Genomic DNA, 25,832 nt, shown 5'->3' with positions numbered 1-25,832 from the left:
TTGCCATTGCCATTTTTTTCTATAGTCTCTTTTTGGTCCATTTAGATTGCTACTGTCGATTGTATACCATTTCTTTTTTCTAAATGTTAAGGTTAAAAATGTCAAATGTTTTAGGCTCCTAATTGGACCATAAGGTTAAAAACCAAAACAAATTAAGAAAACTAAACTGAAAAACTAAAAACAAAGAATAAAATAAAAAGGTCATGAAAAACTAAGTAGCTCCGCTCCGCCAGTATGTCTCTTTTGGTTCACTTTTGCCGGTCTCAAGCCAGCCGGGTAAAGGACGAGGGTTGGAATTGTATCATAAAAAAACAAGGATCGACAGAAGAAAGTTCATTTGTAGTTCCAAACATATTTAGGGAGTTTTTTACTCACTTTTTGTCTCTCCCACAATGTTATTACTCACTCATACAGTGTCCTTCACATTTACATGCACATTGCCAATTCTGCAAATTAGGTGATGACATGTTTTAGCAACTTCTAGCGACTTTTAGGACAGCCAATAGCTACTTTCCTTACTGAGGTGTTGGCAACACTGCTGACTTTAAACATCGGCTATCTGAGCAGCTAACTGATCGCTGCAGCTGTACATAGCCCATCTGTAAATAGCCCACCCAATCTACATACCTCATCCCCATATTGTTTTAATTTACATTCTGCTCTTTGCACACCAGTATTTCTACTTGCACATCATCATTTGCTCATCTATCACTCCAGTGTTCATTTGCTAAATTGTAATTACTTCGCTACTATGGCCTATTTATTGCCCTACCTCCATTTGCACGCACTGTATATAGACTTTCTTTTTTTTCTTCTATTGTGTTATTGACTGTACTCTTTATTATTCCATCTGTAACTCTGTGTTGTTGTTTGTGTTGCGCTGCTTTCCTTTATCTTGGCTAGGTCGCAGTTGTAAATGAAAACTTGTTCTCAACTAGCTTACCTGGTTATATAAAGGTGAAATTTAAAAAAACAAGAAACATTTCTCCTTTTCTCAGAAAGGGGATGTAGCTCAGTGGTAGAGCGCATGCTTCGCATGTATGAGGTCCTGGGTTCAATCCCCAGCTTCTCCATTGAAACCTTTGCAATGGCCCATCTCCTACTTTCCAGAATGTTGAAATTCTCAGCAGGACACAGAAGTGGCATGGTTGCCAACTTCAATTGCATCATTTTCAAAAACTGAAGTTCATGGGTTCGATGACTGTCCATACTTGTATTAAGAATTGCTGCTATCATTTCATTGTAGATTCAATGGAGTGGTGTATATAAAAAGTACATTGTATTAATATTGCATTTTACCTGCAAATAAAATGGGATGGAAGCTCAGAGGGGGAGTGCATGCTATTTATGCATGAGGTCCTTGGTTCAATCCCAAGGTTCTCCACTGAGTTTATTTGTGTGCCAAATTCACATTACACAACTACTACTTTCCAGAATGTTGATAAATATTTTGCAGTGTAGATTGGCATGGTGGCCAAGTGGCAAGGCGTCGGTCTTGTAAACCGAAGATCATGGGTTCAAATCCCGTCTGTGCCTTACTGAAAATTAGCTGGTACCAGTTCTTTAACTGGAGGAATTTGAAGAAAAGGCAAGTTGTCTCAATATGGCAACCCTGCTAATATATTGTAAGGGGATGTGTCTCTACGGTAGAGCTAATACTTGAAGTGTATGTGTTCTGAAGTTAATCCACAACTTCTCTGATGAGTATATTTAGTTGTTAAATTAGCATTTGCACAACTCCCACTTTCCAGAAAGTTGACATTTTAATAAGGAAATAGATGTGCTAAGTCATCTGTTTTTGTAAACTGAAGCACGTGGGTTCAATCCTTGTTTGACGTTTATGGAAGCTAGCTGATATTATGAAAATGTACTTTCATTAGAACAGTGTAAAGAAAAGGTCAATTGCGTCCAGACTGCAAATGAATCGCACATGCGGGAAGCTGCCGCTGGCTGATCCCGCCCTGGCTTACACATAAAAAAAAAAACACAATTAACCTGATTTAGAGCCAGACTAGTTACCGTAATTTTCTCACATTGCCATTGCCATTTTTTTCTATTGTCTCTTTTTGGTCCATTTAGATTGCTAATGTCGATTGTATACCATTTCTTTTTTCTAAATGTTAAGGTTAACAATGTCAAATGTTTTAGGCTCCTAAGTGGACCATAAGGTTAAAAACCAAAACAAATTAAGAAAACTAAACTGAAAAACTAAAAACAAAGAATAAAATAAAAAGGTCATGGAAAAACTAAGTAGCTCCGCTCCGCCAGTATGTCTCTTTTGGTTCACTTTTGCCGGTCTCAAGCCAGCCGGGTAAAGGACGAGGGTTGGAATTGTATCATAAAAAAACAAGGATCGACAGAAGAAAGTTCATTTGTAGTTCCAAACATATTTAGGGAGTTTTTTACTCACTTTTTGTCTCTCCCACAATGTTATTCCTCACTCCTACAGTGTCCTTCACATTTACATGCACATTGCCAATTCTGCAAATTAGGTGATGACATGTTTTAGCAACTTCTAGCGACTTTTAGGACAGCCAATAGCTACTTTCCTTACTGAGGTGTTGGCAACACTGCTGACTTTAAACATCGGCTATCTGAGCAGCTAACTGATCGCTGCAGCTGTACATAGCCCATCTGTAAATAGCCCACCCAATCTACCTACCTCATCCCCATATTGTTATAATTTACATTCTGCTCTTTGCACACCAGTATTTCTACTTGCACATCATCATTTGCTCATCTATCACTCCAGTGTTAATTTGCTAAATTGTAATTACTTCGCTACTATGGCCTATTTATTGCCCTACCTCCATTTGCACGCACTGTATATAGACTTTCTTTTTTTTCTTCTATTGTGTTATTGACTGTACTCTTTATTATTCCATCTGTAACTCTGTGTTGTTGTTTGTGTTGCGCTGCTTTCCTTTATCTTGGCTAGATCGCAGTTGTAAATGAAAACTTGTTCTCAACTAGCTTACCTGGTTATATAAAGGTGAAATTTAAAAAAACAAGAAACATTTCTCTTTTTTCCAGGAAGGGGATGTAGCTCAGTGGTAGAGCGCATGCTTCGCATGTATGAGGTCCTGGGTTCAATCCCCAGCTTCTCCATTGAAACCTTTGCAATGGCCCATCTCCTACTTTCCAGAATGTTGAAATTCTCAGCAGGACACAGAAGTGGCATGGTTGCCAACTTCAATTGCATCATTTTCAAAAACTGAAGTTCATGGGTTCGATGACTGTCCATACTTGTATTAAGAATTGCTGCTATCTTTTCATTGTAGATTCAATGGAGTGGTGTATATAAAAAGTACATTGTATTAATATTGCATTTTACCTGCAAATAAAATGGGATGGAAGCTCAGAGGGGGAGTGCATGCTATTTATGCATGAGGTCCTTGGTTCAATCCCAAGGTTCTCCACTGAGTTTATTTGTGTGCCAAATTCACATTACACAACTACTACTTTCCAGAATGTTGATAAATATTTTGCAGCATAGATTGGCATGGTGGCCAAGTGGCAAGGCGTCGGTCTTGTAAACCGAAGATCATGGGTTCAAATCCCGTCTGTGCCTTACTGAAAATTATCTGGTACCAGTTCTTTAACTGGAGGAATTTGAAGAAAAGGCAAGTTGTCTCAATATGGCAACCCTGCTAATATATTGTAAGGGGATGTGTCTCTACGGTAGAGCTAATACTTGAAGTGTATGTGGTCTGAAGTTAATCCACAACTTCTCTGATGAGTATATTTAGTTGTTAAATTAGCATTTGCACAACTCCCACTTTCCAGAATGTTGACATTTTAATAAGGAAATAGATGTGCTAAGTCATCTGTTTTTGTAAACTGAAGCACGTGGGTTCAATCCTTGTTTGACGTTTATGGAAGCTAGCTGATATTATGAAAATGTACTTTCATTAGAACAGTGTAAAGAAAAGGTCAATTGCGTCCAGACTGCAAATGAATCGCACATGCGGGAAGCTGCCGCTGGCTGATCCCGCCCTGGCTTACACAAACAAAAAAACACAATTAACCTGATTTAGAGCCAGACTAGTTACCGTAATTTTCTCACATTGCCATTGCCATTTTTTTCTATTGTCTCTTTTTGGTCCATTTAGATTGCTAATGTCGATTGTATACCATTTCTTTTTTTTAAATGTTAAGGTTAAAAATGTCAAATGTTTTAGGCTCCTAAGTGGACCATAAGGTTAAAAACCAAAACAAATTAAGAAAACTAAACTGAAAAACAAAGAATAAAATAAAAAGGTCATGAAAAACTAAGTAGCTCCGCTCCGCCAGTATGTCTCTTTTGGTTCACTTTTGCCGGTCTCAAGCCAGCCGTGTAAAGGACGAGGGTTGGAATTACTTAGCTACTATGGCCTATTTATTGCCCTACCTCCATTTGCACGCACTGTATATAGACTTTCTTTTTTTTCTTCTATTGTGTTATTGACTGTACTCTTTATTATTCCATCTGTAACTCTGTGTTGTTGTTTGTGTTGCGCTGCTTTCCTTTATCTTGGCTAGGTCGCAGTTGTAAATGAAAACTTGTTCTCAACTAGCTTACCTGGTTATATAAAGGTGAAATTTAAAAAAACAAGAAACATTTTTATTTTTCCCAGAAAGGGGATGTAGCTCAGTGGTAGAGCGCATGCTTCGCATGTATGAGGTCCTGGGTTCAATCCCCAGCTTCTCCATTGAAACCTTTGCAATGGCCCATCTCCTACTTTCCAGAATGTTGAAATTCTCAGCAGGACACAGAAGTGGTATGGTTGCCAACTTCAATTGCATAATTTTCAAAAACTGAAGTTCATGGGTTCGATGACTGTCCATACTTGTATTAAGAATTGCTGCTATCATTTCATTGTAGATTCAATGGAGTGGTGTATATAAAAAGTATATTGTATTAATATTGCATTTTACCTGCAAATAAAATGGGATGTGCATGCTATTTATGAATGAGGTCCTTGGTTCAATCCCAAGGTTCTCCACTGAGTTTATTTGTGTGCCAAATTCACATTACACAACTACTACTTTCCAGAATGTTGATAAATATATTGCAGCATAGATTGGCATGGTGGCCAAGTGGCAAGGCGTCGGTCTTGTAAACCGAAGATCATGGGTTCAAATCCCATCTGTGCCTTACTGAAAATTAGCTGGTACCATGGAGAGGTTCTTTAACTGGAGGAATTTGAAGAAAAGGCAAGTTGTCTCAATATGGCAACCCTGCTAATATATTGTAAGGGGATGTGTCTCTACGGTAGCGCTAATACTTGAAGTGTATGTGGTCTGAAGTTAATCCACAACTTCTCTGATGAGTTTAGCATTTGCACAACTCCCACTTTCCAGAATGTTGACATTTTAATAAGGAAATAGATGTGCTAAGTCATCTGTTTTTGTAAACTGAAGCACGTGGGTTCAATCCTTGTTTGACGTTTATGGAAGCTAGCTGATATTATGAAAATGTACTTTCATTAGAACAGTGTAAATGAAAAGGTCAATTGCGTCCAGACTGCAAATGAATCGCACATGCGGGAAGCTGCCGCTGGCTGATCCCGCCCTGGCTTACACAAAAAAAAAAAACACAATTAACCTGATTTAGAGCCAGACTAGTTACCGTAATTTTCTCACATTGCCATTGCCATTTTTTTCTATTGTCTCTTTTTGGTCCATTTAGATTGCTAATGTCGATTGTATACCATTTCTTTTTTCTAAATGTTAAGGTTAAAAATGTCAAATGTTTTAGGCTCCTAAGTGGACCATAAGGTTAAAAACCAAAACAAATTAAGAAAACTAAACTGAAAAACTAAAAACAAAGAATAAAATAAAAAGGTCATGAAAAACTAAGTAGCTCCGCTCCGCCAGTATGTCTCTTTTGGTTCACTTTTGCCGGTCTCAAGCCAGCCAGGTAAAGGACGAGGGTTGGAATTGTATCATAAAAAAACAAGGATCGACAGAAGAAAGTTCATTTGTAGTTCCAAACATATTTAGGGAGTTTTTTACTCACTTTTTGTCTCTCCCACAATGTTATTCCTCACTCCTACAGTGTCCTTCACATTTACATGCACATTGCCAATTCTGCAAATTAGGTGATGACATGTTTTAGAAACTTCTAGCGACTTTTAGGACAGCCAATAGCTACTTTCCTTACTGAGGTGTTGGCAACACTGCTGACTTTAAACATCGGCTATCTGAGCAGCTAACTGATCGCTGCAGCTGGACATAGCCCATCTGTAAATAGCCCACCCAATCTACCTACCTCATCCCCATATTGTTTTAATTTACATTCTGCTCTTTGCACACCAGTATTTCTACTTGCACATCATCATTTGCTCATCTATCACTCCAGTGTTCATTTGCTAAATTGTAATTACTTCGCTACTATGGCCTATTTATTGCCCTACCTCCATTTGCACGCACTGTATATAGACTTTCTTTTTTTTCTTCTATTGTGTTATTGACTGTACTCTTTATTATTCCATCTGTAACTCTGTGTTGTTGTTTGTGTTGCGCTGCTTTCCTTTATCTTGGCTAGGTCGCAGTTGTAAATGAAAACTTGTTCTCAACTAGCTTACCTGGTTATATAAAGGTGAAATAAAAAAAAACAAGAAACATTTCTCTTTTTCCCAGAAAGGGGATGTAGCTCAGCGGTAGAGTGCATGCTTTGCATGTATGAGGTCCTGGGTTCAATCCCCAGCTTCTCCATTGAAACCTTTGCAATGGCCCATCTCCTACTTTCCGGAATGTTGAAATTCTCAGCAGGAAACAGAAGTGGTATGGTTGCCAACTTCAATTGCATCATTTTCAAAAACTGAAGTTCATGGGTTCGATGACTGTCCATATTTGTATTAAGAATTGCTGCTATCATTTCATTGTAGATTCAATGGAGTGGTGTATATAAAAAGTACATTGTATTAATATTGCATTTTACCTGCAAATAAAATGGGATGGAAGCTCAGAGGGGGAGTGCATGCTATTTATGAATGAGGTCCTTGGTTCAATCCCAAGGTTCTCCACTGAGTTTATTTGTGTGCCAAATTCACATTACACAACTACTACTTTCCAGAATGTTGATAAATATATTGCAGCATAGATTGGCATGGTGGCCAAGTGGCAAGGCGTCGGTCTTGTAAACCGAAGATCATGGGTTCAAATCCCATCTGTGCCTTACTGAAAATTAGCTGGTACCATGGAGAGGTTCTTTAACTGGAGGAATTTGAAGAAAAGGCAAGTTGTCTCAATATGGCAACCCTGCTAATATATTGTAAGGGGATGTGTCTCTACGGTAGAGCTAATACTTGAAGTGTATGTGGTCTGAAGTTAATCCACAACTTCTCTGATGAGTTTAGTTAGTTTAGCATTTGCACAACTCCCACTTTCCAGAATGTTGACATTTTAATAAGGAAATAGATGTGCTAAGTCATCTGTTTTTGTAAACTGAAGCACGTGGGTTCAATCCTTGTTTGACGTTTATGGAAGCTAGCTGATATTATGAAAATGTACTTTCATTAGAACAGTGTAAAGAAAAGGTCAATTGCGTCCAGACTGCAAATGAATCGCACATGCGGGAAGCTGCCGCTGGCTGATCCCGCCCTGGCTTACACAAAAAAAAAAAACACAATTAACCTGATTTAGAGCCAGACTAGTTACCGTAATTTTCTCACATTGCCATTGCCATTTTTTTCTATTGTCTCTTTTTGGTCCATTTAGATTGCTAATGTCGATTGTATACCATTTCTTTTTTCTAAATGTTAAGGTTAAAAATGTCAAATGTTTTAGGCTCCTAAGTGGACCATAAGGTTAAAAACCAAAACAAATTAAGAAAACTAAACTGAAAAACTAAAAACAAAGAATAAAATAAAAAGGTCATGAAAAACTAAGTAGCTCCGCTCCGCCAGTATGTCTCTTTTGGTTCACTTTTGCCGGTCTCAAGCCAGCCAGGTAAAGGACGAGGGTTGGAATTGTATCATAAAAAAACAAGGATCGACAGAAGAAAGTTCATTTGTAGTTCCAAACATATTTAGGGAGTTTTTTACTCACTTTTTGTCTCTCCCACAATGTTATTCCTCACTCCTACAGTGTCCTTCACATTTACATGCACATTGCCAATTCTGCAAATTAGGTGATGACATGTTTTAGAAACTTCTAGCGACTTTTAGGACAGCCAATAGCTACTTTCCTTACTGAGGTGTTGGCAACACTGCTGACTTTAAACATCGGCTATCTGAGCAGCTAACTGATCGCTGCAGCTGGACATAGCCCATCTGTAAATAGCCCACCCAATCTACCTACCTCATCCCCATATTGTTTTAATTTACATTCTGCTCTTTGCACACCAGTATTTCTACTTGCACATCATCATTTGCTCATCTATCACTCCAGTGTTCATTTGCTAAATTGTAATTACTTCGCTACTATGGCCTATTTATTGCCCTACCTCCATTTGCACGCACTGTATATAGACTTTCTTTTTTTTCTTCTATTGTGTTATTGACTGTACTCTTTATTATTCCATCTGTAACTCTGTGTTGTTGTTTGTGTTGCGCTGCTTTCCTTTATCTTGGCTAGGTCGCAGTTGTAAATGAAAACTTGTTCTCAACTAGCTTACCTGGTTATATAAAGGTGAAATAAAAAAAAACAAGAAACATTTCTCTTTTTCCCAGAAAGGGGATGTAGCTCAGCGGTAGAGTGCATGCTTTGCATGTATGAGGTCCTGGGTTCAATCCCCAGCTTCTCCATTGAAACCTTTGCAATGGCCCATCTCCTACTTTCCGGAATGTTGAAATTCTCAGCAGGAAACAGAAGTGGTATGGTTGCCAACTTCAATTGCATCATTTTCAAAAACTGAAGTTCATGGGTTCGATGACTGTCCATATTTGTATTAAGAATTGCTGCTATCATTTCATTGTAGATTCAATGGAGTGGTGTATATAAAAAGTACATTGTATTAATATTGCATTTTACCTGCAAATAAAATGGGATGGAAGCTCAGAGGGGGAGTGCATGCTATTTATGAATGAGGTCCTTGGTTCAATCCCAAGGTTCTCCACTGAGTTTATTTGTGTGCCAAATTCACATTACACAACTACTACTTTCCAGAATGTTGATAAATATATTGCAGCATAGATTGGCATGGTGGCCAAGTGGCAAGGCGTCGGTCTTGTAAACCGAAGATCATGGGTTCAAATCCCATCTGTGCCTTACTGAAAATTAGCTGGTACCATGGAGAGGTTCTTTAACTGGAGGAATTTGAAGAAAAGGCAAGTTGTCTCAATATGGCAACCCTGCTAATATATTGTAAGGGGATGTGTCTCTACGGTAGAGCTAATACTTGAAGTGTATGTGGTCTGAAGTTAATCCACAACTTCTCTGATGAGTTTAGTTAGTTTAGCATTTGCACAACTCCCACTTTCCAGAATGTTGACATTTTAATAAGGAAATAGATGTGCTAAGTCATCTGTTTTTGTAAACTGAAGCACGTGGGTTCAATCCTTGTTTGACGTTTATGGAAGCTAGCTGATATTATGAAAATGTACTTTCATTAGAACAGTGTAAAGAAAAGGTCAATTGCGTCCAGACTGCAAATGAATCGCACATGCGGGAAGCTGCCGCTGGCTGATCCCGCCCTGGCTTACACAAAAAAAAAAAACACAATTAACCTGATTTAGAGCCAGACTAGTTACCGTAATTTTCTCACATTGCCATTGCCATTTTTTTCTATTGTCTCTTTTTGGTCCATTTAGATTGCTAATGTCGATTGTATACCATTTCTTTTTTCTAAATGTTAAGGTTAAAAATGTCAAATGTTTTAGGCTCCTAAGTGGACCATAAGGTTAAAAACCAAAACAAATTAAGAAAACTAAACTGAAAAACTAAAAACAAAGAATAAAATAAAAAGGTCATGAAAAACTAAGTAGCTCCGCTCCGCCAGTATGTCTCTTTTGGTTCACTTTTGCCGGTCTCAAGCCAGCCAGGTAAAGGACGAGGGTTGGAATTGTATCATAAAAAAACAAGGATCGACAGAAGAAAGTTCATTTGTAGTTCCAAACATATTTAGGGAGTTTTTTACTCACTTTTTGTCTCTCCCACAATGTTATTCCTCACTCCTACAGTGTCCTTCACATTTACATGCACATTGCCAATTCTGCAAATTAGGTGATGACATGTTTTAGAAACTTCTAGCGACTTTTAGGACAGCCAATAGCTACTTTCCTTACTGAGGTGTTGGCAACACTGCTGACTTTAAACATCGGCTATCTGAGCAGCTAACTGATCGCTGCAGCTGGACATAGCCCATCTGTAAATAGCCCACCCAATCTACCTACCTCATCCCCATATTGTTTTAATTTACATTCTGCTCTTTGCACACCAGTATTTCTACTTGCACATCATCATTTGCTCATCTATCACTCCAGTGTTCATTTGCTAAATTGTAATTACTTCGCTACTATGGCCTATTTATTGCCCTACCTCCATTTGCACGCACTGTATATAGACTTTCTTTTTTTTCTTCTATTGTGTTATTGACTGTACTCTTTATTATTCCATCTGTAACTCTGTGTTGTTGTTTGTGTTGCGCTGCTTTCCTTTATCTTGGCTAGGTCGCAGTTGTAAATGAAAACTTGTTCTCAACTAGCTTACCTGGTTATATAAAGGTGAAATAAAAAAAAACAAGAAACATTTCTCTTTTTCCCAGAAAGGGGATGTAGCTCAGCGGTAGAGTGCATGCTTTGCATGTATGAGGTCCTGGGTTCAATCCCCAGCTTCTCCATTGAAACCTTTGCAATGGCCCATCTCCTACTTTCCGGAATGTTGAAATTCTCAGCAGGAAACAGAAGTGGTATGCTTGCCAACTTCAATTGCATCATTTTCAAAAACTGAAGTTCATGGGTTCGATGACTGTCCATACTTGTATTAAGAATTGCTGCTATCATTTCATTGTAGATTCAATGGAGTGGTGTATATAACAAGTACATTGTATTAATATTGCATTTTACCTGCAAATAAAATGGGATGGAAGCTCAGAGGGGGAGTGCATGCTATTTATGCATGAGGTCCTTGGTTCAATCCCAAGGTTCTCCACTGAGTTTATTTGTGTGCCAAATTCACATTACACAACTACTACTTTCCAGAATGTTGATAAATATTTTGCAGCATAGATTGGCATGGTGGCCAAGTGGCAAGGCGTCGGTCTTGTAAACCGAAGATCATGGGTTCAAATCCCGTCTGTGCCTTACTGAAAATTATCTGGTACCAGTTCTTTAACTGGAGGAATTTGAAGAAAAGGCAAGTTGTCTCAATATGGCAACCCTGCTAATATATTGTAAGGGGATGTGTCTCTACGGTAGAGCTAATACTTGAAGTGTATGTGGTCTGAAGTTAATCCACAACTTCTCTGATGAGTATATTTAGTTGTTAAATTAGCATTTGCACAACTCCCACTTTCCAGAATGTTGACATTTTAATAAGGAAATAGATGTGCTAAGTCATCTGTTTTTGTAAACTGAAGCACGTGGGTTCAATCCTTGTTTGACGTTTATGGAAGCTAGCTGATATTATGAAAATGTACTTTCATTAGAACAGTGTAAAGAAAAGGTCAATTGCGTCCAGACTGCAAATGAATCGCACATGCGGGAAGCTGCCGCTGGCTGATCCCGCCCTGGCTTACACAAACAAAAAAACACAATTAACCTGATTTAGAGCCAGACTAGTTACCGTAATTTTCTCACATTGCCATTGCCATTTTTTTCTATTGTCTCTTTTTGGTCCATTTAGATTGCTAATGTCGATTGTATACCATTTCTTTTTTTTAAATGTTAAGGTTAAAAATGTCAAATGTTTTAGGCTCCTAAGTGGACCATAAGGTTAAAAACCAAAACAAATTAAGAAAACTAAACTGAAAAACAAAGAATAAAATAAAAAGGTCATGAAAAACTAAGTAGCTCCGCTCCGCCAGTATGTCTCTTTTGGTTCACTTTTGCCGGTCTCAAGCCAGCCGTGTAAAGGACGAGGGTTGGAATTACTTAGCTACTATGGCCTATTTATTGCCCTACCTCCATTTGCACGCACTGTATATAGACTTTCTTTTTTTTCTTCTATTGTGTTATTGACTGTACTCTTTATTATTCCATCTGTAACTCTGTGTTGTTGTTTGTGTTGCGCTGCTTTCCTTTATCTTGGCTAGGTCGCAGTTGTAAATGAAAACTTGTTCTCAACTAGCTTACCTGGTTATATAAAGGTGAAATTTAAAAAAACAAGAAACATTTTTATTTTTCCCAGAAAGGGGATGTAGCTCAGTGGTAGAGCGCATGCTTCGCATGTATGAGGTCCTGGGTTCAATCCCCAGCTTCTCCATTGAAACCTTTGCAATGGCCCATCTCCTACTTTCCAGAATGTTGAAATTCTCAGCAGGACACAGAAGTGGTATGGTTGCCAACTTCAATTGCATAATTTTCAAAAACTGAAGTTCATGGGTTCGATGACTGTCCATACTTGTATTAAGAATTGCTGCTATCATTTCATTGTAGATTCAATGGAGTGGTGTATATAAAAAGTATATTGTATTAATATTGCATTTTACCTGCAAATAAAATGGGATGTGCATGCTATTTATGAATGAGGTCCTTGGTTCAATCCCAAGGTTCTCCACTGAGTTTATTTGTGTGCCAAATTCACATTACACAACTACTACTTTCCAGAATGTTGATAAATATATTGCAGCATAGATTGGCATGGTGGCCAAGTGGCAAGGCGTCGGTCTTGTAAACCGAAGATCATGGGTTCAAATCCCATCTGTGCCTTACTGAAAATTAGCTGGTACCATGGAGAGGTTCTTTAACTGGAGGAATTTGAAGAAAAGGCAAGTTGTCTCAATATGGCAACCCTGCTAATATATTGTAAGGGGATGTGTCTCTACGGTAGCGCTAATACTTGAAGTGTATGTGGTCTGAAGTTAATCCACAACTTCTCTGATGAGTTTAGCATTTGCACAACTCCCACTTTCCAGAATGTTGACATTTTAATAAGGAAATAGATGTGCTAAGTCATCTGTTTTTGTAAACTGAAGCACGTGGGTTCAATCCTTGTTTGACGTTTATGGAAGCTAGCTGATATTATGAAAATGTACTTTCATTAGAACAGTGTAAATGAAAAGGTCAATTGCGTCCAGACTGCAAATGAATCGCACATGCGGGAAGCTGCCGCTGGCTGATCCCGCCCTGGCTTACACAAAAAAAAAAAACACAATTAACCTGATTTAGAGCCAGACTAGTTACCGTAATTTTCTCACATTGCCATTGCCATTTTTTTCTATTGTCTCTTTTTGGTCCATTTAGATTGCTAATGTCGATTGTATACCATTTCTTTTTTCTAAATGTTAAGGTTAAAAATGTCAAATGTTTTAGGCTCCTAAGTGGACCATAAGGTTAAAAACCAAAACAAATTAACCCTCGTGTTGTCTCGGCGGGTCAGAGTGACCCCGGGCAGGGTTACGAGTTGATCCCCCGTGTCTGTGTGGGTCAGAGTGACCCCGGGCAGGGTTACGAGTTGATCACCCGTGTCTGTGTGGGTCAGAGAGACCCTGGCAGCCTTAGCAAGGTGTATGTTGTAACCCTCCTACCCCTGTCTGGTCCGGGTCATAGTGACCCAACACTACCACCTGGTGGATACTAGTCAAACAGCAAGGTGTATGTTGTAACCCTCCCCCCCTGTGTGGGCGGGATCATAGTGACGTCAGAGTGACCCCGGGCAAAGTTACGAGTTGATTCCCCGTGTCTGTGTGGGTCAGTGTGACCCTGGCAGCCTTATCAAGGTGTATGTCGTAACCCTCCTACCACTGTCTGGTCTGGGTCATAGTGACCCAACACTACCATCTGGTGGACACTAGTCAAAGGTCCTGCCCCAGAATTGACACCCGCCACATTCCGGGCAAGGGCCCTGTGTGCGAAGTGACCGGACTGCCCGGCGGCCCGGCCCTTGGGCCCCTTGTGAGTTTGGGTATTGATTCTAAAAACGCCCCCCTGCTACACTGTCTTCCTTTGGTTGTGGAAATTGTGCCTTTTGGGTATGGTTGTTGTTACAATACCCTACCCCTGTCTGGTCCGGGTCATAGTGACCCCGGCCAGCGTTACGAGTTGATTCCCCCCCTGTCTGTGTGGGTCAGAGTGACCCCGGCAGCCTTAGCAAGGTGTATGTCGTAAGCCTCCTACCCCTGTCTGGGCCGGGTCATAGTGACCCCGGCCAGCGTTACGAGTTGATTCCCCCCCTGTCTGTGTGGGTCAGAGTGACCCCGGCAGCGTTAGCAAGGTTTATGTTGTAACCCTCCTACCACTGTCTGGTCTGGGTCAGAGTAACCCTGGCCCTGTGTTACAAGTTGTTCCCCTGTGTCTGGGCCGGGTCAGAGTGACCCTGGCACCACTTGTCCACAAGAACTCAGTGCAAGACCTCGTTGCAATCACACGGGGAGGCCTGCCAAGCGTACCGGAGGGGCCGAAGGGTCCGAAGGAGCAGACAGGGCCGACCGCTCGCGCGCCTCGTCCGTTCGCGTGCCTCGTCCTATTCACGTGGCCACTGTAAGGCCGCCGTAGAGAGGCTACTAATATTGTCAGGAAGAAGAAGAAGGAAGAAGAAGGAAGAAGAAGGAAGAAGAAGAAGACGAGGACAACGACGAGGAGGAATACGACCCCGCCGAGCGTGAGCCCTCCGCCTACGACTGTAAGCCGGCCGTACAGAGGCTACTAATATTGTCAGGAAGAAGAAGGAGAAGAAGAAGAAGGAGAAGAAGAAGGAAGAAGAAGAAGAAGCAGAAGAAGATGAGGACTATGATGAGGACGATGATGAGGAGGAATACGACCCCGCCGAGCGCGAGCCCTCCGCCTACGACGCCTCGCAGTCCTTGTTTGAGCGCGGCTCAGGTCCTGGAACAGATATCCTCCAGTGTCGACCAAGAAGACGAGGAAGACTACATGGAATCCGAAGAGGAGGACGTTTCGGAAGATGAAGACGGTGAGGAATACAACCCCGAGCGTGATGCGGACGACTACGACGACGACGACGACGACGACTCGGCCTCACGGTCGTGCTCCTCTTCGGAGGAAGAGCGAGAGGGAGAGCGAGACACGGCCGCTGCCCGAGAGCGAGACACAGCCAGAGAGCCAGAGCGAGACAGAGAGGACGCGGCGGCAGCCGCCCGAGCCCAAAGGGAGACGTTGCTGTCAAAGAACGGCAAAATCAAATGGTCCTCCGTGGCCTATCGCGGCCCGGACCGGCCCCGCGCCATCCGCCGCCCCGGCTCCGTCGTGACGCCGGGCCCCACGGCCTACGCCGCGTCGCGAGCGCTCGACATCGAGTCCGCCTTCCGGCTGTTTGTCACACCGGCGATAGAAAGGATCATTGTGGACATGACAAATCTGCAGGGGGTGAGAAAATACGGCGACGGCTGGCGACCCATGGACTCCACCGACCTGCGCGCCTACGTAGGGCTGCTGATCCTAGCCGGCGTCTACAGGTCCCGAGGCGAGGCCGCGGCCAGCCTGTGGGACGCCGAGAGCGGCAGGACCGTGTTCCGCGCCACCATGCCGCTCAAGGTGTTTCACAAGTACTCGAGGCTGCTGCGATTCGACGACCGCCAGTCGAGACCCGCCAGACTCGCCACCGACAGACTGGCGGCCATAAGAGAGGTATGGGACCTGTGGGAGGAGCGGCTGCCGGCCCTCTACAACCCGGGGCCCGACCTGACGGTGGACGAACAACTGGTCCCGTTCAGAGGTACCGTCTATGTATCTGTGTATGTGCGTGTAGCATAGAGAGGTAGCACTAGTAGCGTGGGCAGTAGTAGCAATGGGCAGTAGTAGCAATCCGCAGTAGTAGCAATGGGCAGTAGTGGCGGCGGCGGCGGCGGCGGCGGCGGCTCCGTGCTTCTACACCTACATCGCTTGCTGTTTGGGGTTTTAGGCTGGGTTTCTGTACAGCACTTTTGAGATATCAGCTGATGTACGAAGGGCTATATAAATAAATTTGATTTGATTTGATTTGTGTAACATAAACGCAGTGTCCCCGCTTTAACGATGACGCTGCTAATCTCCTCTCCCCTCCCTTCTCCCCACCGAAAGGACGCTGTCCTTTCCGACAGTACATTCCCAGCAAGCCGGCCAAATACGGCATCAAGTCGTGGGTGGCCTGCGACGCCAAGTCCAGCTACGCTTGGAAGATGCAAGTCTACACCGGCAAGGCGGCCGGCGGAGGCCCCGAGAAGAACCAGGGCGCCCGCGTCGTCCTCGATCTGACCGAGGGACTGCCGGGCGGTCACAACGTCACGTGTGACAATTTCTTCACCTCCTACGAACTGGGCCAGCGGCTCCTCGAGAGGAACCTCACCATGGTGGGCACGGTGAGAAAGAACAAGGCCGAGCTCCCGCCCGCGCTGCTCCAGTCAAAGGGCAGACAGGTCCTGTCCTCCAGGTTCGCCTTCACGCCCACCGCCACTCTAGTGTCCTACCTGGCAAAGAGAAATAAGAACGTGCTACTTCTGAGCACGCTGCACGCGGAGCCCGACGTTAGCGATCGCCGCGACCGGAAGCCGGCCCTCATCCTAGACTACAACTGCAACAAGGGCGGCGTGGACAACCTAGACAAGGTGGTCGGGACCTACAGCTGCAGACGGATGACCGCCCGCTGGCCCCTGGTCATCTTCCACAACATCCTCGACGTGTCCTCCTACAACGCCTTTGTCATATGGCGAGAGATCAAGCCCGACTGGATGCCTGGGAAGCGGAACAAGAGGAGGGTGTTCCTGGAGCAGCTCGGAAAGGCACTCGTGAAGCCCTTGATACAAAGAAGGCAGCGGCTCCCCCGCACCCAAGCCGCGTCCGCACTTGTCAAAGTCCTACAGAGTGCCACCGCCGAGGCTCGTCCGCCAGCCCGGGAGCAAGCCGCTGGCCCGGCCGCCGCCGCCCCAGCCGCCCCGCCGGTGGCGAGTAAGAGGAAGAGGTGTCAGCTCTGCCCACCCAAGAAGGATGCCAAGACCTACACCGCGTGCTGCAGGTGTAACAAATACATCTGCAAAGGCTGTTCACACGCATACTGTCAAACTTGTGCCCACTGGGCCTTTAGCCAAGACGGGACAGGGTGACCCGGGGGGGACACTGTGTGCTAGGCATAATAGGAGGACAACGGGAGGGATAATTATTATGTAACAACAACCATACCCAAAAGCCACAATATCCACAAACAAGGGAAGGTAGTGTAGTAGTAGGGGGGGGCGTTTTTAGAATCAATACCCAAACTCACAAGGGGCCCAAGGGCAGTACGGGGGACAGCCTGCCACTTCGCACACAGGGCCCTTGCCCGGAATGTTGAATCTGTGAGTGTCAACCACAACCTCTCAGTTATCCAAAACTTGATGTTGTATCCTGTCCGTGGAATTTGGAGGCTGTGACAATAGATCCAGCTATCAGTAGTGTAGCAAACCACGTATCAGTTATCCAACAGTTGATGTTCTAGCCAACGTACTAATACAGGGAAGTACTTATAAGTCCGTTTGGGTTGTTACAAGAGTTTACATTTATCAACACTGGGGAAGCTATAACAAGTACGACTATTATGGGTAACCTGTTCATATTCGTTGCAACAATCCACTTGTCTCTATGTGTGCATCTGTACGAAAAGCACAGTGCAATCAGTGATGGACCTGTGCTTGAAGAAGAGTACCTGGGTGTGGATGGGGGACTTGACCTTGACGGAGAATATCGTGGTATGGATGGGGGACCTGAGTTTGACGGAGAAAATGGGGTTGTGAACGGAGGCCCTGAGTTTGTGAACGGAGGCCCTGAGTTTGACAGACCCGGATTACAAGGGAGATCTAGAGTGGCCCGCTCTATCCAAGGTGGTTCGGATGACCACTCTATGCCTGACCTCATTGGGGTAGAGAAAGGTTATTGCTACAGGAACATTTGTAGGCAATTTGACATCTGGAACGTTACTTACCGAGTGACATTGATGAAACAATACCAAGTGTATAAACTTGATGGTAAATGTCTGCCTATCACTCTAGTGCACTACTACGGAAAAGGAAAGCCTGACGTCTCAGTGTTCTCTGTGGTGTTTAACTGGAAGACAACGTCTATTCACTCTCTAATGCCTAGCGGATCACAATACAAGGCAGGTGTACAGATCTTGTTGAACTGTGCATCTGGAAGAGACATGGATGGGCCCGGAACAGCCGTGGTAGATCGGCCTTACTACGCAGCCTGTCCTGTGGACTGTACCGGATACAACGTGAACACTGGTGCCAGACTACATTCCCTGGGTCTCAGTGTACTGAAGACTGAAGGTGTGAGGATGATGGACCCGGCTTCGGTCTCACTGAATCTGACACTGCTCCGAGAAAGTATGGGGGAGATGTAATTATCAGTTGAAATGTTATATTGTATTAATTTGGTACTATGGTGATGTGGACCTCTTTTATCAATAAAGTACAGTGGTTACACTTGACAGTTGCTTGTCTGAGCATACTTTATTTTTACTTGCATTCAACAGCATTATAAACTATAACATGGCTACCCAAGCCCTCACAGTGAACAAGCCTGGAAGCCTTATGGGCTCCTGTGGCTTCTGTCAAGCTCTGTGTAATTGATGACGCTTTCCTTAGGCCCGCCCTATCATGACTCAGTCTGCAGAGCTGTGGGTCTCTGACAATAGGGGCCAAAGCGATATATTAATGACTATACGGATGTCTCTCAAGAAGCAGAAAAGAGTGTATAATGGCACATGGGAAATCAGAGTCTTGCTATACACTCAGATATTGTAATACAGCAAATGACAATGACAGTAGCGACGACTCAGACATTGACTTTGTTAGTGGCAGCACATGCAGAGAGCTGCAGTTCAACCCTGTTACAGTTGAAGATGCCCAGTTGCTGTGCACTAGGCTGAAGGTGCAGTGCAAGAAGAGGTCTCTCAGTCATACTGCGTCTGGTGTGTTAGGTGCTCCGTGTAAGAATGTGAAAATAAAAGGTGACGGAAATTGTTTCTTCAGAGCGGTCAGTGAAGCACTATGCGGTACAGAGGAGTACCATGAGCCAATTCGAAATGCTGTGGTGCAGCAGCTACAGAGCAAACAGCATACGTATAGGACCATCCTGAGAGTGTGTTACCGTTCAGTGTCAGAGTACATTACGAAATCTAAAATGGACTGTCTAGGTAGTTGGGCGACCGAAGTGGAGATTCAAGCTGCAGCAGACATGTTGGGTGTGAGCATATATACATACTATACCAACCGTTGGATTGAATACAGATCTAACGGTTTACAGGTCTCTAGGCAGGGTATATATTTGGAGAATAGTCAGAACCATTATGAGACAGTTGTTTGTGTCAAGAGGCCTCAGACTCACTCTTGTTACGGTTACTGCCAGGGTTATGAGATTGGGAACAGCCATATACCACAAGCAGTTAGGTCCTCAGGCTCCAAATCATCTGATTCCGAAAGCAGTTCGGGAGCGGCCATGTCAAGTGACTACGAGGATTGGATGTGTGATGATTATCAGGACTATTGTCAAGAGGACTATACACATATCCGAAATACTCCCGGTGCTGACATGGAGGATACCAGAGACGAGGAGGCTGAAACTAGTCCCCATTATCGTTCAACCGATAGTCTTGTGGACTACGACATTTACGATTCCGAGGACTCAGACTACGAGGTCCACATCCAAGACGTCGACAGTGAACATCTCTACTGTGAACAGGTTGACGACGAAGAGGTGGTCTACTGTGAAGAGGTCTGTGGTGAAGAGGTTGACACCGGCGCTGTCATGGAATGTGAAGAAGTGGATGATGACGAGTTGGTGGACTGTGACGCCGTGTACGATGAAGAGGTTTACGATGACGAGGTGGTGGACGGTGAAGACGTGTACGATGAAGAGGTTGACGATGACGAGGTGGTGGACAGCAATGAAGGCTACAACGAAGAGGGTGGCGAGGTACAGGTTTGCTGTGAAGATGGTCACGACTCGCTTCCAGCTGTGGAAGATTTGAGAAAGCAACATTCGATGGAAAGCATGCTTAGTTGGTCTATACTGAACAAATCATGGCATTCCTTCCTAGAATGGCTGGGGGAGCGCTGGTGGGGATCAGTCTCTGAAGAGCAGATTGTCACATTCATGGATACAGCTAACAGTCGCAAAGGGGACATTGTCGTCGCAGCACACTTTGGTGGCATGCAAGGAGGAGTGTGTTCGATTATGGTGAAGACACAGGATTCAGTCAGGACCTTTACTGTTGTTATTAGTCGAGGCAGGTACATCTGTACCGATATGGTACAAGGTCTATTTTCAACTCCTATTGACATTATGAAAGTTCTGGTGCGTAAACTGGGCGAAGGACACTTGCTACGTAGACCCAGGTGGATGGCTCATAACCCCAAATGCTTTGCTATGACACAAATAGTGGACGAGCTGTGTTTTATTGTAGAGCTGATAAAAGGCTCATGGTGGGGAACTGCCTTCCTCAGTTTGGAAATGTCCCCACCACATGGTAAAGTGATAGAGCTTCTACGAATGAGGACAAACATACACACCAACCCAGCTGCCGCAATCCATTATATGAATGAGGACAGTTTGGGATACCTGTTTGATATTGTAACTGCCAAGGGAAAGAGATTCAAGGTGACGTTTGATAACTTGGGGTTTACGATTGGGACAGGTGCACGCTTTCCAGATATCACATCTATTCTTTCCCGCATCTGCTGCCTTGAAGATGCAACCTTTGTAGCCCGACCAAAGAACCACATCTTTGGGGATGAAGGCCTGGAACGTCACCCAGGTGTCACAGATGCCAGACACACTGTCTAGAGTAGGAAAGATATAGGTGGAGAGCACATGTAATCACTGTCATGTAGCTTGGTAAATGTGCCATTACAAAGTGCTTGTGGTGTATTATTCAATGTCCATATATTTCTGTGAATAAAGACAATACTATCCTGAGCATGAATACCAGGTCGCATTTATTTACAGAGTACATAACATTTACATACATCCATACCAAAAGTAGGACATAGTGGCAGCTCAAAAATGAATAAAATGGGTTCAGTGTAGTTAGGTCTCAACACATTGCAACCTAGTCATCTCCATCCTCATCATCTCCATCCTCATCATCTCCATCCTCATCAGCTCCATCCTCATCAGCTCCATCCTCATCATCGGCCATATACTTGAGCAAAAGAGACATGACCACATTACCAACAAGTCATAGACACAAGCAAAAGTGTCATCACAGTATACACTACCATATCTACCATTTCATCTTCTGCATTGTTCAACTGGGGAAGAGGAGGTAATGCTAGGTGAGGTTGAGGCTGGTTGACGACTTCTCGGGGCAACAGTGGAGGAGCTTGATCCAAGACAAGGTTCCTAGGTCCCTCATCGTCAGACGATAGTATGTAATCATTCTCCTGAATGTGTATAAAAGACATGGGAAATGTATCACTTATACATGGTATACTTTACAACAGTGAATGAAAGGACATCAAACCGAGTACCTACAGAACGGTTCAGGATTATGGTAGATACCTGTGGAACAGAGATGAGTGTTAGAATCAGTACACGCTAAATGCCTATGATTAGCATGGTCTATGAAAGAGGTGGCTATAGAGTATGATATAACATGTGTGTATCTTACCGGGCTCAGCTCGCTATTGTCAGTTTCTATACCACTCTCCTCTGACATGATCAGAGGTCGGAAATGCACAATTGCCTGAGGTAAGGAGATATAGTTCCATGATTAGCTGGTAAATGCGACAGTTGCAGTAGGTGTCACAGTGAAACACCTTTTCATGAGTGGGTTAAGTTATGGGTTAGGTGTGGTTGTACAGAGGTGAAAGCTGTTCATAAGGCTGCATGTGATCATAATCATGATGAGCAACTAGCCAGGTCTCTAGCAACAACAGTTAGAAAACATAAGGCCCTTTCCATAATCCAACCTAGGGTGTTTAGTAACTCATCTACCACTCATCATAAGGTGGCTGTTGTATACACACAGGCTAACTTTCTCTGACATTCAGTCTGTTTATCTTCCCGTCACCTGGGCAACGTCTCTACTTGTTTATCCAGCCCTGGGCACTCATCCAACCTTTTCTGGGCACTCGTCCAACCTGGGCACTCGTCCACCTCTCTGTGTTTACCTAACCGAGTATTACAGGGAGGCAGTTAAATAGCAAGGTCTGTTCTTAGGATCTCAAAACAGTTTGCCTGTCTCAGCACTGGGGAAGAAATATCAAGTGTGTATTCGAAATGACTGGGATGGAAGTGACCTATGGAAACTGGCCTCTATTGGACAGATCATGGCTTTCATTTGTAGAGTCACTGGGTGACCACTGGTGGGGTTCCGTATCTGAGGTACAAATGATATCTTTCCTCAATAGACCCGAGGTGAAGGTGGGAGCTTTTGCCATAGCGGACTACCGTGGAGCGGAGGCCGGAGGAGTGTGTTCATGTATGATGAAAACAGGGGATTATGGCATTATCTCATTCGCCATATATGTCACTGGAGGCCGTTACAAATGCACCGACTTCCTACAGTGGGAATACAGTCAACCAGCAAAAATTATAGAAGACATGATTGCAAAATACCCAGGAGGTTACCTGATGGCTAGACCTAGAACCATACCTGGTGGTCAAAGCAAGGGGACTTGCATACGTGTAGTGGAAGAGATGCATACTATGATACAGTTACTGAAGAGTGCATGGTGGGGACTGTCTCTTGGGCAGTCGCCAAATGGTAGGTCCCCAGGGTCATGTGAGCACACTGCCTTGTTAAACAGTCTAAAGAGTATGCAAAGTGAAAACATCAACCCTGCTGCTGCAATATGTTACATGGATGAACACCGCTCTGGATACCTCTTTGACATTGTAAGAGGGAAAGGAAAGTCATACAAGGTCATGTTCGATAGGTCTGGCTTTCGATGTGGGACCAATCTACACTTCTCCACCATACGAGAGTTGCTTGACTACATGAGAAGGGCTAGGAATGTAACTTTTGTGCCACGAGTTCTATATGTGGCTGGTAAACGTGACACTTGCAGTAGGTGTCACGGTCAACCGACATTCCCATGATGGGTTACGGTTAGGCATAGGCATTGTGGCTGTGTAAGCTGTTCAGAGAGCTACATCTCAGCATCATCCTGAGGAGCCACTAGCCACCTCCCTAGCAACAACAGTTATAAACATGAGGCACTTTCCCTGGGGTTATTGACTGTTTGCTGGTTGTGATATGCTTCCAATTCCCTGGTACTTATCATTGCTTTTTTCAAAAGAACTATCATACCAGTTACACACATATAGCGAAATAGGTACGGGTTTGGACAATGGCCTATGTAAACGGAAGACAATTCGATTCAATCCGTGTCTCTTACCGAAATGAATATGGCAACTGGCCTCTATTGAACAGATCGTGGCTTCCACTGTTAGAATCTCTGGGTGAGAAGTGGTGGGGTTCCGTCTCCGAAGAGCAGCTAATATCATACCTAAATAGACCCGATGTTACTGTAGGAGCTATTGCCATCGCGGCCTACGTTGGTGACATGCCCGGAGGTGTGTGTTCAGGTATGGTGAAGAGCCCCGACAATAGCCTCATCCCATTTGCTATATACATCACCCGAGGCTATTACAAATGCACAGACTTTGTAGACTGGGACAGCGGTGATCCTGCTGCGATGATAGAGGATGTGATTAAAGCAGTCCCAGAAGGTTACTTGATGGCTAGACCGGGAGACATACCCGATGGGCCGAACAATTCGGCTGGCACACTTGCGGTGGAAGGCATGCGTTACATGAAACAGCAACTAAAGCATGCATGGTGGGGACTTCTAACGGGCAGTTCCCCAGGGTCATACAAGCACATTGAAGTGATACAGGACCTACAAAAAATGGAAGAGGAACACCCCAATCCGGCTGCAGCAATCTGTCATATGGACGACAACGACATTGGATACCTCTTCGAACTTGTAACCGCTAACGGCAACTCATACAAGGTAACATTTGATAAGTACGGGTTTGTGCTTGTAAAAGATGTAGTAGTCAACAATGTGATTGACACAGCATTACACTTCGACACCATGGCACGTTTGCTGGACTATATGAGCAAGGTTGAAAAGGTGACCTTTGTACCAAGACCCTCTCCTACACTGCAAGAGCTCTGCAGGACCAGGATGGTGAAAAATGTAGCAGGACCGATCAGGAGACAATGGGAGATGGAAACTCCACCCCATCTCAAACACTTCATGCAGTCCGGTCCATATGCAAAGAGATAGAGGACATGAACATTGAACTCCTGCATCTCAATGAATATCAGGCAGTATATGTGTGTCATTATACTATACCATTATGTGTCCTTGGTTTGACGTGACAGCAATAAAGTGAATCACCAGTCATTTCAGAGCCTTGTTTGTTTTTTATTCACATAGATTACAAAGAGAAGTCACATTACCACCACACATGTTCCACCCAGAGATTATGGCTGTATCCAGCCAGGCTCACTGTCTCCACCCCTGTCAGGGTTATCAACCCTTCCCCCAGTCTTACAACTATGTTTTTTTATTTAGCCCTGGGCACTCAGCCAAGTGTGTCTGGTCTCCAGTCTTCCAAATGTAATTGTTTATCTAGCCCTGGGCACTCAGCCAAGCCTGTAGTAGGTGTGTACCCAACCTTATTACAGGGAAATGATTAAATAGCAAGGTCTGTTCTTTGGCTCTTACAACATTCGGCCTGTCTCAACACTGGGGAAGAAGTATCAAGTCTATTCAAAACCAGGCAATTGGCCTTTATTGGACAGAACATGGAGTTCATTAATGATCAGTCAGAGATGTGTGTTGCTTTTTATTCATAGGAAACATTACTGCATAACATAGTGCACCTGCACCTGCACATATCACACCAGTGTTGTTAGTCCATATATGTCACCCCATAGTAAAACTTATACCAATCTTTTAAGGACATATGGTTATTCAACATAAACTTCAACTGGGTTCTCCTGATCAACACCTCGGTGCTTAACTGTGTGACAGTAGCAAGACTGTCAATGTCTTCTTCCTCACATCCCTCCCCAAGCCTCAGCCCATGGATGAGTTTGGTGTATATGTCCCAGAGTGTTGTTCCATAGAGTATGGTGATTGAGAGATGGCCAGTGATTTCACCTATGTTATCAGAGGGGCTCTGGATCAAGACTTTGATGTGAGGCCTATTTTCGTCTACAATGGCAATGTTGTCCGCGTACTCACTCATGGTCTGGTACAGTGCGGTGACGTATTTCATCACAGCATATGGGATGACAATGCCTCCCCCATACATGTGTCTAGGAGGGAAAGATGTACAGTCAAGGTCTTGGAAGGCTCGAGGGGTTGCCATTGCCATCTCCTGAGTGACTCTGTGGAGAATTCCAAGGTCGTCAAGGGAGGCAGATCGCCAAAGAGCTAGGACATTTCTGAGAGCATCATAGTCCTTGTCAGTGCTGAGTTGATGGCAAGGTATGCACACGTAGCTGTCTGCACACTGGGGGAAAGAAAAGGATGCTATTCCACTGGGTCCCCTGGTAATGCTGACAAAGCCTTTTGCCGAACACAGGCCGCATATGAATTGAAACTCCCCTCGGGTAGAAGCGACCAGAACGTCTAAAGCTCCTTTCGCTCTGTCCGAGGCCCAAAGACTGTTTGACATCATGAAGGCTAAGACATTGATGAGAGCCTGCCTGTTGTCGTCATCATAGACAGATAGGGTTCGATTGAAAGGCACTGTGTCAGTGCCAGCTATCTTGATACAGGAGCCACCGTTAATGTCAACGTTCCACTGGGA

At 43.8% G+C, this 25,832-nt stretch overlaps 1 protein-coding gene and 14 non-coding genes across 15 annotated transcripts; all 15 read left to right on the top strand.

Annotated features, from left to right (window-relative positions):
* Positions 1-1,001: 1,001 nt before the first annotated feature.
* Positions 1,002-1,073, top strand: trnaa-cgc. The gene has a single exon. It is a non-coding gene; the product is annotated as a tRNA-Ala (tRNA).
* A 391-nt stretch (positions 1,074-1,464) lies between these two features.
* Positions 1,465-1,536, top strand: trnat-ugu. Its single transcript has one exon. It is a non-coding gene; the product is annotated as a tRNA-Thr (tRNA).
* Positions 1,537-3,036: 1,500 nt separating this feature from the next.
* On the top strand, positions 3,037-3,108 carry trnaa-cgc. Its single transcript has one exon. It is a non-coding gene; the product is annotated as a tRNA-Ala (tRNA).
* Positions 3,109-3,499: 391 nt separating this feature from the next.
* On the top strand, positions 3,500-3,571 carry trnat-ugu. The gene has a single exon. It is a non-coding gene; the product is annotated as a tRNA-Thr (tRNA).
* Positions 3,572-4,619: 1,048 nt separating this feature from the next.
* On the top strand, positions 4,620-4,691 carry trnaa-cgc. The gene has a single exon. It is a non-coding gene; the product is annotated as a tRNA-Ala (tRNA).
* Positions 4,692-5,065: 374 nt separating this feature from the next.
* On the top strand, positions 5,066-5,137 carry trnat-ugu. The gene has a single exon. It is a non-coding gene; the product is annotated as a tRNA-Thr (tRNA).
* Positions 5,138-6,627: 1,490 nt separating this feature from the next.
* trnaa-ugc lies at positions 6,628-6,699 on the top strand. The gene has a single exon. It is a non-coding gene; the product is annotated as a tRNA-Ala (tRNA).
* A 391-nt stretch (positions 6,700-7,090) lies between these two features.
* Positions 7,091-7,162, top strand: trnat-ugu. The gene has a single exon. It is a non-coding gene; the product is annotated as a tRNA-Thr (tRNA).
* A 1,498-nt stretch (positions 7,163-8,660) lies between these two features.
* On the top strand, positions 8,661-8,732 carry trnaa-ugc. The gene has a single exon. It is a non-coding gene; the product is annotated as a tRNA-Ala (tRNA).
* A 391-nt stretch (positions 8,733-9,123) lies between these two features.
* Positions 9,124-9,195, top strand: trnat-ugu. The gene has a single exon. It is a non-coding gene; the product is annotated as a tRNA-Thr (tRNA).
* Positions 9,196-10,693: 1,498 nt separating this feature from the next.
* Positions 10,694-10,765, top strand: trnaa-ugc. Its single transcript has one exon. It is a non-coding gene; the product is annotated as a tRNA-Ala (tRNA).
* A 391-nt stretch (positions 10,766-11,156) lies between these two features.
* Positions 11,157-11,228, top strand: trnat-ugu. The gene has a single exon. It is a non-coding gene; the product is annotated as a tRNA-Thr (tRNA).
* Positions 11,229-12,276: 1,048 nt separating this feature from the next.
* trnaa-cgc lies at positions 12,277-12,348 on the top strand. The gene has a single exon. It is a non-coding gene; the product is annotated as a tRNA-Ala (tRNA).
* Positions 12,349-12,722: 374 nt separating this feature from the next.
* On the top strand, positions 12,723-12,794 carry trnat-ugu. Its single transcript has one exon. It is a non-coding gene; the product is annotated as a tRNA-Thr (tRNA).
* Positions 12,795-14,825: 2,031 nt separating this feature from the next.
* Positions 14,826-17,122, top strand: LOC110504073 (piggyBac transposable element-derived protein 4-like). The gene is made up of 2 exons (XM_036973524.1): positions 14,826-15,759; positions 16,104-17,122. The coding sequence occupies exons 1-2, from the start codon at positions 14,826-14,828 to the stop codon at positions 17,120-17,122; spliced, it is 1,953 nt and encodes a 650-aa protein (XP_036829419.1).
* Positions 17,123-25,832: the final 8,710 nt, after the last annotated feature.

Source organism: Oncorhynchus mykiss, unplaced genomic scaffold, assembly GCF_013265735.2.
Source record: "Oncorhynchus mykiss isolate Arlee unplaced genomic scaffold, USDA_OmykA_1.1 un_scaffold_265, whole genome shotgun sequence".
Lineage (NCBI taxonomy): Eukaryota > Metazoa > Chordata > Actinopteri > Salmoniformes > Salmonidae > Oncorhynchus > Oncorhynchus mykiss.
This window is presented reverse-complemented; position numbering and strand designations above follow the sequence as displayed.

What these genes read in the sequence shown, in the direction of transcription:
- LOC110504073 (XM_036973524.1), top strand. Translation starts at nt 14,826, where the DNA reads ATGATGAGGAGGAATACGACCCCGCCGAGCGCGAGCCCTCCGCCTACG. An exon ending in ACAACTGGTCCCGTTCAGAG is followed by an intron (nt 15,760 to 16,103) that starts GTACCGTCTATG and finishes CCCCACCGAAAG; the next exon opens with GACGCTGTCCTTTCCGACAG.